We start from the raw sequence: 13,466 nt of genomic DNA, 5'->3' as shown, positions 1-13,466 counted from the left end.
AAAAAACCCCAACAAAACACCATAATAAAGATAGCTGAAACTTAATGTAACATTGACAGAAGAAGCAGCAGCAATTAATTTCTATGGAGAATTTGATAAGAATCTCTAAATAAGATCAATATACATTGTGATACTCAATGACTTTGATAAAAAAAAAAAACAGGCATAGGTGAGAATTCGAAACGTATGCAAACTATATAATAAAGTAGGATCTAAGATTCAGGAATGAGGGAAGTCAAAGACATATGAATGAAAACCAAAGCCTATATCTTCTCATTTTTGTGACTAAACTTATTTTTAATTTGTTTCTAAAATTTTTGAGTTCTAGGTTCTCCCTTATCTCCACCCACAATTAAGAAATCACTTGTGCAGTTATGCAAATGTGAAAAAAAAATCTCCTTCCTTAATGAAAATAAAAACCCTCAAGAAAAATTAAGTTAGAGAGAAAGAGAGATATATGATTTTTCATCTTAAGTCCTTCACAGTAGTCGTAGATGATTATACTACTGACAATAGCAAAATCATTCACAGAACATAGATATTACTTTGTATACAGTATATTTTACTTTGCTTGAATTCATGGAGGACTTGCTAGGTTTGTTTTTTCTTCCTATGAGCATCCTGCTCATCATTTCCCATAGAACAATGATATTCCATCATAAACACATACCATTTATTGAGCCATTCCCCAATTGATGGGCATTCCCTCAACTTTCAATTTTTTTTTGCCCTGAGAAGAAAGCTGCCATGAATATTTTTCTTTTTTCTTTTTGAATCTCTTTGGCATTCATGCCAAGTAAAAGTGTTGTTAAGTCTAAGCTTATGTATGAATTTTTAGCACTCTGGGCACAAATCATATTTTTTGATCATTTATCAATTTGTGGCATGGTTATAATTTTTTTTGGAGAAAAAATTTTTATTAAAGCTTTTTATTTTTCAAAACATATGCATGGATAATTCTTTGACATTAATCCCTGCAAAACCTTGTGTTCCAATTTGCCCCTCTTGCTCCACCCTCTCCCTTGGATGCCAAGTATTCCAGTATTTGTTAAACATGGTAGAACTATATGTTAAATCCAATATATGCATACATATTTATACAATTATCTTGCTGCACAAGAAAAATCAAATCAAACTGGGGGAAAAATGAGAAAGAAAATAAAATGCAAGCAAACAATAACAAAGAGTGAAAATATTATGTTGTGAACCACACTCAATTCCTACAGTCCTCTCTCTGGGTGTAGATGGCTCTCTTCATTACAAGGTCATTGGAATTGGTCTGAATCATCTCACTGTTAAAAAGAGCCACATCGATCAGAACTGATCATCATATAATCTTCTTGTTGCTGTATATGATGGTCTCGTGCTTCTGTTCATTTCACTTAGCATCAGTTCATGTAAATCTCTTCAGACCTCTCTGAAATCATTCTGCTGATCGTTTCTTACAGAACTATAATATTCTATAATGTAATATTCTCTCTAAAATGTGATCTTCTCTGGGAACAGGTTTCTTGGGGGGCTTCTGGGTACAGCCTTCATTTCAGTTCAGTAATCACCCCAAATGCAGCCAGGTGTTAAAGTCCAAATTCTTTACTGTCTCTTTCCAAGTCTTGTCTCCTTTCCTGCAGCCCAGTTAGCTTTCTTAAAGTCCAGATCCTTTATTATTTCCTTCTTGGGGCTGGGCAGCTTTCTGGAGAGCCTTTCAGACTGGCCTTGATTCTGAGAGCTTGAGCTTCCGCCTACCTTCTCTGGCTTCTGAATCTCCCCAATTGAATCCTGACTGAGGCTCCAAGAGCTTCCAGTGTGCTTGTCTTTCAGGCCCTGAGAGCTTCTTGCTTATATGTTCCACACTGAGTGTATACCAATCATAATATCACTAGGAAACCATTATTTGTTGTAGGATTAAATCAATGTTAGACTAGATTTAACCATTGTCTCCTCAATTCCACTTAGTACCTTGTTTCAAGTTCTGGCCCATAACATTTCCTTGAAGGATTAAATCAATCACACTGAACCATGCTAAATTATATAACTGTTGTCTCTATCAATTTCACTGACTTACCTTGTAAGAATACATTGTTTCAAATTCAGGGTTCTGGCCGATAACACCATAATTTATTCAACCATTCTCTAATTGATGGGCATGGTTCAGTTCATGGTTCTTACTTTTTATAAATTTGACTCAATTCCCTCTATGTTTGAGAAATGAGACCTTATCAGAGAAACTTGCTTCATAATTCTTTTTACAATTATTGCTAATTGTATTTCCCACCATTTATTCTCTCCTTTAACCCTATCCCTCCTCAAAAGTGTTTTGGTACTGACCATTCCCTCCTCTAATACGTCCTTTCTTTTATCACCCTTCTCTTCCCATTTTTCTACAGAGTAAGATTGATTTCTATACCTCTATTTAGTATGTATGTTATTTCCTCTTTGAGTCAGTTCTGATGAGAGTAAGGTTCACTTTCTCACCCTCTTCTCACTATCTTCCCCCCTTACCTTTTTTTTTTTTTAAATGGCAGATAATTTGCACTTCTCCCTTTCTCCCAGTGCATTCTTCTCTCATCCCATAATTTCATCATTTTAAAAAAGATATTATCGCTTCATATTCAACTCATATAAGTATCATCTTCCCAAGTAAAAAAGCAAATGGATACCTTATTGAGTTCCTTATTATATCACTTTCCTGACTACCTCCTTATGCTTTTCCAGAGTCCTCTATTTGAAAATCGAATTTTCCATTGAGTTTCTGGTCTTTGCATCACAAATGTTTGAAAATATTCTATTTTATTGAAGATAAAATTGAAGGATTTTACTCAGTTTTGCTGGATAGATAATTCTTAGTTGTAATCCTAGCTCTCTGGAAGCTGCTAAATCTTGTGTTATCCTGACAGTAGCTCCACTATACTTGAATTGTTTCTTTTTGGATGCTTGCAATGTTTTCTCTATGATCTGGGAATACTAGAACTTGGCTATGATATTCCTGGGAGTTTTCATTTTGAGATCTCTTTCAGATGGATTTTTTCAATTTCTATTTTATCCTCTGGTTCTAGAATATCATGACAATGTTCCTTGATAATTTCTTGAAAGATACAAACAAAACAAATGCAAACAAGATTAGAAGGGAAGTAACAAATTGGGAAAATATTTTTACAGGTAAAGGTTCTGATAAAGGCCTCATTTCCAAAATATGTAGAGAACTGACTCTAATTTATAAGAAATCAAACCATTTTCCAATTGGTAAATGGTCAAAGGATATGAACAGACAATTTTCAGATGATAAAATTGAAACTATTTCCACTCATATTAAAGAGTGTTCCAAATCACTATTGATCAGAGAAATGCAAATTAAGACAACTCTGAGATACCACTACACTCCTGTCAGATTGGCTAAGATGACAGGAACAAATAATGATCAATATCAGAGGGGATGTGGAAAAACTGGGACACTGATGCATTGTTGATGGAGTTGTGAAAGAATCCAGCCATTCTGGAGAGCAATTTGGAACTATGCCCAAAAAGTTATCAAACTGTGCATGCCCTTTGATCCAGCAGTGCTACTACTGGGCTTATATCCCAAAGAAATACTAAAGAAGGGAAAGGGACCTGTATGTGCCAAAATGTTTGTGGCAGCTCTTTTTTTAGTGGCTAGAAACTGGAAAATGAATGGATCATCATCAATTGGAGAATGGTTGGGTAAATTATGATATATGAACTGATGCTGAGTGAAATGAGCAGAACCAGGAGATGTTGTGAACTTTTCCTGAGCCCAATTCTTATTTTTCTTGTAGGCTTTGGATACAGGAGCTTAGATTCTGTTATCTTCTAAGTGTGTATTTTGATCTTCCTTGTCATCATTATAATTTTCAATGGTCAGAAACATTTTTGTTATCTGCTCAATTTTGCAGCCTATTACTTGACTTTTAACTATATGTTAAAATAGAGTCCTATTTCCAGGGTAAAGGGTGCACTGTCTCAAGCTTCATGGATTTTGTGCATTTATTTTGTGGGGGCACTCCCCATTCTACTTTAGCTGTGAGAGCTAGTGTACTAAATCAGAGTTATGCTTTGCTGACACTCAGGCCCTGGGATCGTGGCTTGGGCTGTGTTGATGCTGCTGGCACTGGTACTACACTGGGATTTCCCACCCTGTTGCCATAGACTCTCCTCCCCTGACTTTATGAGTCCACTCTGGTGTTCCCAAGGCTAAGATGTCAGAAGCCTCTAGCACTACTGTTAATTTAGATATCCTGCCTCACTGGCATTGGGATTCAGTCAAGGATGGGACTGGGCTAAGATCAAGACTGGAGCCAGGGCTATTTTGGTGTCTGAGCTGAGAGATTTAGAAGCCACCAGTACTGCTGTTGATTCAGAAGTCTGTATGGGGCCAGATCTGGGTTCCAGGCTGGAGCTAAGGCCAGGTATGCACTGGCACAGGTTGTGCTAGGATTATGCTCTATGCTTCCACCCTGATTCCATAGATCTTTTCTGCTGACCTTCCAGATCCTCTTTGGTGCCTGTGGGCTGAGAAGTCTGCTGCTGATTCAGAGGTTGAGCTAAGGCCAAGGTTAGGTCCAGGGCTACCTCAGTGTGACCTGCACTTGGACTGCACACTATACTCCCACCCTATAATCACAGACTTTTCCCTGCTAACCTTCTAAATTCTTTTCAGCTAGAAAATATTCTAGTCTGTCTTTTGGGGTGTTCCAACCTCTAAAATTTGTTTAGAGTCGTTAATTTGAGGGAGAAATTAGACAAGTTCCTGACTTTATTCTGCCATCTTGGTTCTGCCTCCCAAGTCTAAACTACTTGAGAAAATAATCTATAATCCATGGTTCTATTTCTTCTCCATTCCCTCTTCCAAACTTTCTGGAACCTTCATTATACAATTCAAAAATGCCCTCTTAGTTTTCCAATTTTTTTTTCTCTTTCTACCATTATAAAAGATTGTCATAAATGTTATTGTACATAGTGGTCCTTTTTCTCCTTGATTTCTTTGGGCTACAAAATCTAGTGAAGGGGTTGCTTGGTCAAAGGGTATGAATAGTTTAACTGATTTGGGAGCACAATTCCAAACTGATTTCCAGTGTAGTTGAACTTCTGTACAGGTCTATTAAAAGTATATTTTCCACAGCTCTTCCAATATTTATCATTTTCCTTTGTTGTCATTTTAGACAATCTGATTGTCTAAGCACTCCAATCTGATTGGTGAGATGGTTCATCTCAGAGTTGTTTTAATTGTATTGCCTAATTATTAGTGACTTTTAACATGGTTTTTTTTTCCATATGGCTTTTGATAACTTGGATTTCTTCCTCTGAAAACTACTTGTTCATATCCTTTGACCATTTATCAGGTTTCTCCATGCATTCTTGATCTGCTATACTAGTTACTTATAATTACTCAAACAAGTCCCTGCATCTCCCATATCCATGTTTTTATCCTAGCTATTCATCATGATCTGAATGTTTTGCTTTCTCACATCTACCTTTTAGTTTCCCTAACATCCTTCAACATTCTGGTCAATTCTCACCTTCTGTAGGCCTTTCCTGGTCCTCCAGTTGCTAATGCCATCTCCTTTTAAGTTATCTTCCATTTACTCTCTACATAGCTTTGATATATTTAGTTATTTATAAGTTGTCTCCTCTATAGAATGTATATTCCTTGAAGGTAGGGAGCTTTCTTCCTTTCTTTTTTTTTTAATCCCTTAGTGAACAGCACACTATATAGAGAGAAATATACAGGAAGTACTTCATAAATACTTGCTGATTAACTCTATGAGTATTTTCTTGAATATAATAACTAGAATACTTTAGAAATGGCAAATATAAAAAGAGATCATATAAGAAACAAAATGGATTATATTTTTTAACAGAAAATAAATGATTTGTTACTAGCACTCTATTTATATCCTCATGTTTCCAGGAAAAAATAAAGGAAGACTTCTAGCAGACTGGGTTGACCTTCTTGTGGCCACCTTACAACAGACCCTCGATAAGGGTCTCAGTGAAATATAGCAGGTATAGTTAAAGTGTGATCTGAACTACTGATGAGATGCTCATAAGTAGAGGTGTCCAAAAGTAGAACTGATTGCCATGAGAAATCAAAGAATCACAGATTTAGAGCTGACAGAACTTCAGTGAATTTCCTATTTCTGTAAATTTTCAAGAAGCTAGATGATGTGATGTTGTAAAGGGGATTACTGCTGAAGTACACAGTGGATTATATGTCTCTCTGAGATCCCTTGCAGACTTAAGACTATGTGATAAGCCTCAAAGAGAACAATGTTAGCTGATCTAGAAAAATAAGGCAGGTGATTTGGAATTGTTAACTTAGTTGACCTATTAAAAAAATAAATATGACAAAATTATATCATTATGGTTTCACTAAGCCTTCTAGAGATACCAAGCTGTAGACTGACCCGATTTTGTTTTTAGCATCACCATTCTGCATGGCTTATGGTGGGAGAGTGGATATGTTTCTCTAAAGCTTACTGACTACAACCCATATTATACCAGGCCAAGGAGAAATGAGCAAGAAGACATTAATACCATTACAAATTTAATAAAAGTTACATCTATGAAGGGACAGCTAGGGCATACCATAGTACATAGAGTGATGGACTAAGAGTTAGGAAAACTGAGTTCAAATATGATCTCAGACTCCTCTAGCTGTGTGATCCTTAAGCAAATAACTTAACCTCAGATTCCTCATCTATAAAATGAACTGAGAAGGAAATTACAAACCACACTAGTACTTTTGACAAAAAAGCCTCAAATGGGATCACAGAGTCAGACATAAATGAAATGAATTAATAACAACAAATATATGAAGCCATACTGACAAATTATTTTAACATAAAATAGGGATTTAGTTTTGTAGAATGCTTTCATTTAATATTATACTAGAACAATAACCTGAAAAATCTATTATAAAAGGGTTCTTTTAAAACAAGTCATATAACAAAATGATACACAAATTAAGTAATTAAATATTTTTTAAAACTCTTAATTATTGCTATAGATTCTTACCTAACAGAAATAGGGGCATCACCACTTCTGTTTGTATAATTCACAACAGCATTGAAAGACTGATTAATCCACTGCCAGAAAAGCACTGCAGGTGTCGTTCTGAGGATATAGGGGAAGAAGAGAAAGAGAATGGAGGAAGGGGCAAAAAGAGAGGAAGAAAGAGAGATTATTTAAAAAGTCAACAATACTTATTTAAAAAACAGGCCAAAAAGGTGAGTTAAATATTTATTGTAGATTTATAAATAAGTAGGGTTGGCCTAATGCATAATTATACAGCTTATCTTTGGATATTTCAATTTTCCTGTATTCCTTTGTCTCCTCAGGCATCAAGGTCCACTTAAGACCATTTTCTTTGCAATCAAAACCAGCTCTTAGTTAAATGCCTAGCAAAAATCACTCACACTAAGAGATAAGAAATATAACACAAAATTTTATTCCATCTAAAAGTATTCACATTTGATTAGGGAATCACTACAATTCATATTTTTAGAATTTCAGAGTTTAATTGATCCATTTTGAAGGTCCAGAAAGCCCAAGAAATCTTACAAGCTTATTTTGCCTTTATGTAAGTACAGGTCTACAAAAGAAAAAAAAATTGTGAAAATGATGATTCTGGTAGACTTTTCTTTTTCTTCTCCAATTTTTTCTTTATAAATAAGATTAGATAGAATTTTATCTCTTCATTAAATGCAATTTAGTAGAAAAAAAGTACAGCAGTTAAACAATAAGCAGCAAAACTAAATACATGTTTAAAAAGTAATACTTCAGTTTCCATTAAATTATACTTTATCAATATGGTTTGTTGCAAACTTACTTAAATGGCTGAGCACTATATAACTTACCTATAAAAAGTCATCATACAGCCTGTGATTGTCATGTTCATGGGAACCTGAGCTGACATTCTTCCTATCAAAATCATCTTTTCACCAGTGTCAGGATGAAATGCTGAATCATAAACATACTTTGCTCTCCATAATTCATTTTCTGTGAGCCCAGGAGCTACAATTCCTTTTCTAAAACAAATTTTAAAAAATCAAGGACAACATGTTATTAATTTTAAATGGGTCACTAGTAATCAATTTTTTATGATATGATTTGATAGTTACCCCAGTGCATTACAGTTTTTTCCTCTCTATAAAAAGTACTCATGTATTCTATTCCCACATTCACATTAAAATCATTAAGTGCCAAAGTTTAGGTTGATTTAATTTAATCTTAAAAAAAAGATCTTTGTGGAAGTTTTTTATGTTTATCCTTTGTAATTCATGTTGATATATAAGACATGATAATTTTTGTGATGCTTTTTATAAATTAATAATAATCATCTGCATAGATGTCTTACTCCTAAAAGATGACTAGCTCCTGACTCTTGTCAACTCCTATCCCGGTATTGTCTTTCAACAGATAATATTTAACAAATGTTTAAAGTGAGTGGCTGAACCATAATTCTGAGATGATTAACAAGAAACTATTTAGAAATAGCAAGCTTAGCAACAGATGAATTCTTAAGATAAGATTTAACTATAAATTTTTTTACATAAATATGATCAAATAAAAAAAACTTACTATAAATGTTACCTGTAATCATGAACAATTTGTCTTGCGTTTTCTAGTTGTTCATTAGTTAACAAAATATTTCGTGGGTCAGTTACAGTAAAAAAATGACTGGCTCTTCCAATAAAAGTGCTTTGATCCCATCGTGGTTCCTTGATATTAATGTTTAGCGGTATTTCAGCTGACATAGTTCTATATAAAATTAAAAGGGGTCATTTCAGTATTTAAACTTAACATTTTTTATAACTTTAAAAGACAGTAGATAAATTAAGGATTATGTATCCTTGCTAGTTATGAAAATCATTATGGCCAGAAATAGTAAACTTTATTAATGTTCCACTTAAAAGATATACAGAAAATTAAATAGCCTAAATCTTTAATAGGAATTGAGATGTCCAAATACATTTGATTTCAAGCCACCTTCCAATTCACTATTTATAGGAGCATAGTATTTTATATGGATATAATCATATAAATCTTGAAGTAAAAGGAATGAATTATATATTTAAAAAAAGTTTTAAGCTAAAAAAAAATTAAGCATAGCCATCATAAGTCAGTTAAAATTACAAAACACAATTTCAAATTAGCACTGTATTATATTTTATTCAAAAATATTTATTGGTCTAGTACTATAAGATTAACAGATTCTCCAATAATCTACAAATTAAGGTTAAATTAGCCTTGAGTGGGACACAAATCATCAATTTGATTCAAATATGTTAAAAATAAAACCTCCTTGATCACATACACACACATACACACACACATACACATACATACAAGCACACACATACATACATTTGTGCGTGCACGCGTTCTAAAGAAAAAAAGTGAGTTACTACACTGAAGAATTTTAAAAGGAGAAAGGATCTTGAAGACTTACAGGTCAGTGTACTAAGTCAAGGAATTCACAAAATTCTTGAATACACTGTGTAATGCTTTACTTTGTCTTCCAAAGGTCTATTATAAAAAACAACAAAAAAAAACAAAGAGAAAATATATAGTAGTGTTTCACTTCAGAATAAAAGATATGCACATGTTCCAAATCTGTCATAAATCATTATCAAATGTCCTTGTGTGTAAATAATAAGGCATAGTGGAGAGAGTACCATGCTTGTAGGAGTCATGGCAAGTCATTTAACCCACTATGTGGCACAGTCAACTCTTTAGGATTTTTCTAAGTCACTGATGTTTGACCTCCAAAAGCACTTTTCCTTCTAGTATTTCCATGAACTTGATATATGATATTATGTACCATGCTGGGCTCTCTAAAAATAAAAAAGACAAAAAGCCTCATAGAAGCTTACAATCTAAAAGAGGTAGCAGAAAAGTTTTAAATGGCATCTGGTAGTTAATTCAACTGAAAATTGTCCATTGACAAATCATTCAACTATAATCTTGGATTTAAGCTCAAAGTACAGATTTGGGTTTAATATAAGCTTTTGCTTATTATTCTGGTATATGCTGCAGTTTTCTTTAAGTGCCAGAGATAGAAAAAGGAAAAATAGAAAATCACAGCTAATCCAAAGAAGGTATAGTTTTTCATCTATTATAGCTGTTCTATACTAGTATCTTCACTTCTGCCAGTACTTATCAATTATATTTCATTTGGGGATTGTAAAGGTGATACTAATGATACTCTTGAGTAGCCATAGTAGGAATATACATAAAGGAAAAAAATCCCTTTGCCTATATCCTAATCTTTACCATTTTAAAATGTTTATTTCTACAGAAAAAATTGAGCTTTAAGTATTTTACTAATGAGGCACTAGGAAATATACATATACACACATATGATAAATTTGACTTTTATTTCATAGTATATAGCCATCCTGCACCAGCCTTTCCATTGTATTCCTTAGAATAGTACAACCAGAATGAATTCATACTTCAAAGTTTAAAAATCTCCTTTATTCTCATCCCATTTCATATCCTCCAATAACATCTCAGTGCAAGGCTACCCACCTTTTCCAAAATGTTCCTTTGAGTATCTGCTTCATAGGTAACACATCTGCTTTACCTTTAACTTTTTCCTTTCTTAATTCTTCCATCATCTTAATGAGGTTTAGATTTGGGGTACCCAAATGAAATTAGAGTTTCTGGTAGTCAAGGAGTTAAATGAGGTCTAATGGCAGGTTTGGGGTTCAGGGAGTCAAATGGAGCTCCCCTGGAATCCCTCAAAATTCAGCACAAGGGTTGGGAGTTAAATGAGGTCTAGTGGTGGCCCAAGCAGTTCTCTGTAAAGGAATTTACAGACCCAAAAACCTAGATTGATAAAAGAGGTTTATTAGGGGATTGGAAGTAAGGTTAAAGTCTAGCTAAGGAAAAGGGTGAGGGTAAAGAGAGGTTAGCACTGGAAACAGTATTCCAGTGGGCAGAAGCTCCTAGGGGTGCCAAGAGGGCTGGCATGTTTGAAACCTCTGCAAAGAGAGGGTTTTAGTTTGGTTCTTTTATAACAGGGGGCTTTGGCTACAAGTTGAAGGGGGCTTTGGCTAAAAGTTGAAGGGGTCTTGTGGGTGGAGTCTCAGATTGGCTCCTTACTGGGTTTCAGCTAGGGCTAAAATTTGAGTTGAATTCAATGGGTTTCTGGACTGAGATGATCCCATCCAGATAACAAAGATGAAACTGTTTGTGCTTGGGGTGGAGTCCCCTCACTGAGGCAGAGTCTAAGGAGGTTTTCTCCTTTAAGGATTTTCAGTTTTGGGGTTCCTCTTCAATCCTATATTCACTAAGACCTGCTTCCCTGGCTACTTTCTAGAGCACTGACTGCAATTTCACTCCCTGGTCAAGGTGGCAGATTTTCAATACTCCTTAGTGCCTACAGCTACAATGATGTTCTCCCTCTCCACCATCATTTACTAAACTCTCCTTCACTGAAATTTCATTCAGTCCTTATCTTCCACCCAATCAAAATGCTAGTAGCTTTTACTTACAGATCTCCAGGACACACTTCCGATTTCCTCAATGAATTCAGTGCTTGATTCAATCTCTCCTCCCCACTTAATGGGAAACCTCAATGCATGTGTATATATATATATGTGTGTGTGTGTGTGTGTGTGTGTGTGTGTGTGTGTGTGTGTGTGTGTATAGAGGGAGGAGGGAAGGATGATGATACACTTTCAAATGTTCCTTAACTTGCTCATTTCCAAAAACCTATTCCCCAGTCAAAACTAAGATATACAAAAATAGTCATATCCATGAGCCTATCATTTTGCCATTGATATCGCCATCACTATAAGTATTCCACTTCTATGTTCAAGATCTCTGAAATTTCTATCTATACTATAACTGCTAATCCTTTCATCTCTCAATTCATTCCCAGGCCATCATTCTTTGCATTACTCTCTTTCCTTCCTTCCTCATACTGATCCTTTGGTGAGCCAGTTTAGCAAACATTGTCCTTTCTGTCACTGGATAACTGATCTTGCCCTGTCAATCCCTGGTCTTAGATTACTCACTATCTGCAATCTTTGCTACAATTCATATGGTGCTAAATAAAACTGGAAGAAATGACAAAACTCATGCTGGCTAGGTCAGCTAAAATTTTTATTACATTGTTTCAAATGAACCCTTACTAGAGTGAGGCCTTTTACACCTCTTTTATTGATTCACCATCTGACTAAACATGGTGACTTTTCCAAGTCCTTCTATGGCTCCTCAAACCTCCCAGTTTCCCTTCTAGCTATCCTCTCAGCTGACAACTTTGTATATTTCACTCAAAAGTAGTGTGGCCATTCACTCAGAGACCCCCTTCACTCCCATCTTTGCTTATCTATTTGCTTATCCTATGTTCCTCATCTCTCAGCAAGCAGAAACTGTCCACTACTATTTCTCCTTTATCCTTGTTTCACATGAAAAGGTAGCCCTTTTAATTGCCCAGGCTAATATCTCTGTATGCACAAGTGACTCATCCATATTGACTTCTCTAGCAGATTGTCCCGCTTTATAATTTCTATTTCCTCACTATTCTTCAGACTCTCTATTGACAAAAATGAATGTCTTCTCTACCTTCAAAAACATCCCAATTTGATCCATCTATCCTCACTAGTTATACTGCTATGCTTTTTTTCTCTTATTTTCTTAACTAGTCTGTCTTCATTATTCAATTGAAATTGCTTTCTACAAAATTGCCAATGATATCTTAATTGCCAAATTTAGTTACCTTTTCTCAAATCTCATTCTTCTTGATCTCTGAAGCCTCTGACACTGTTGATCATCCTGTTCTTCTTGATACCCACCGCTCAATAAGTTTTCTCACACTTGATTCTCCTCTTATCTGTTTGACCATTCCTTCTCTATCTCTTTAGCTAGATATTTATCCAGGTCATGAAAGCTAACTATAGATGTCATTCAAAACTCTGTCCTAGGCTCTCTTCTTTTCTACTATTTGCAATAGTCACCTAGGCTCCTCTGGACTCAAATATCTCCATCGTGATGATTCTGAAAATTTCCTATTCAACTCTTTCCCAACTTGCAACCTCCCATTTTCAACTGCTTATTTAATGTCCTAAAGATATTTTCAGTTCAACATGTTTAAAACGGAACTCATTAGCTTCCCTTCTAAATCCTTTCCTCTTCCTATGTTTTCTATTTATGCCACAGTTCTCTTTTATTGTCCTGATTCAGTTTCCCTAATTATCCTGACTCAGTCCTGCCTCAGTTTCCCTGCTTCTCAGTTCTGCAAAACTTCCCCTCCCTCTTTACCACAATACTTGACAGAACATCAGAATGCCTTTCCCCATCCCAAGCTATTAGAATATCAGATACTGCCTTGGGATGCCTCAGCATCCTAACGCCACTCCTGCATCAGTCTTCCCTCTGCATCTGAGCCACGTGTATCTATGTCATTGAGAATTGATTGTATGCTGGATTTTTGGAGATGA

General features: G+C 35.1%; 1 protein-coding gene across 1 annotated transcript in view; it reads right to left on the bottom strand.

Annotated features, from left to right (window-relative positions):
* The window catches only part of SFXN1 (sideroflexin 1), a 42,349-nt gene that overhangs the window by 17,078 nt on the left and 11,805 nt on the right, over positions 1-13,466 (bottom strand). Inside the window, exons 2-5 of the mRNA XM_074292111.1 lie at positions 9,467-9,543; positions 8,608-8,775; positions 7,872-8,042; positions 7,030-7,128 (exon numbers count right to left, since the gene is read on the bottom strand). Of these exons, the coding sequence (XP_074148212.1) occupies positions 7,030-7,128; positions 7,872-8,042; positions 8,608-8,771 (434 nt within the window). The 5' untranslated portion in view covers positions 8,772-8,775; positions 9,467-9,543. The remainder of the gene's footprint in view (positions 1-7,029; positions 7,129-7,871; positions 8,043-8,607; positions 8,776-9,466; positions 9,544-13,466) is intronic.

The sequence above is a fragment of the Sminthopsis crassicaudata genome, chromosome 2, assembly GCF_048593235.1.
Source record: "Sminthopsis crassicaudata isolate SCR6 chromosome 2, ASM4859323v1, whole genome shotgun sequence".
NCBI classification, from domain to species: domain Eukaryota; kingdom Metazoa; phylum Chordata; class Mammalia; order Dasyuromorphia; family Dasyuridae; genus Sminthopsis; species Sminthopsis crassicaudata.
Note: the sequence above shows the minus strand (reverse complement) of the source record. Positions and strands in the feature narration are given on the sequence as shown.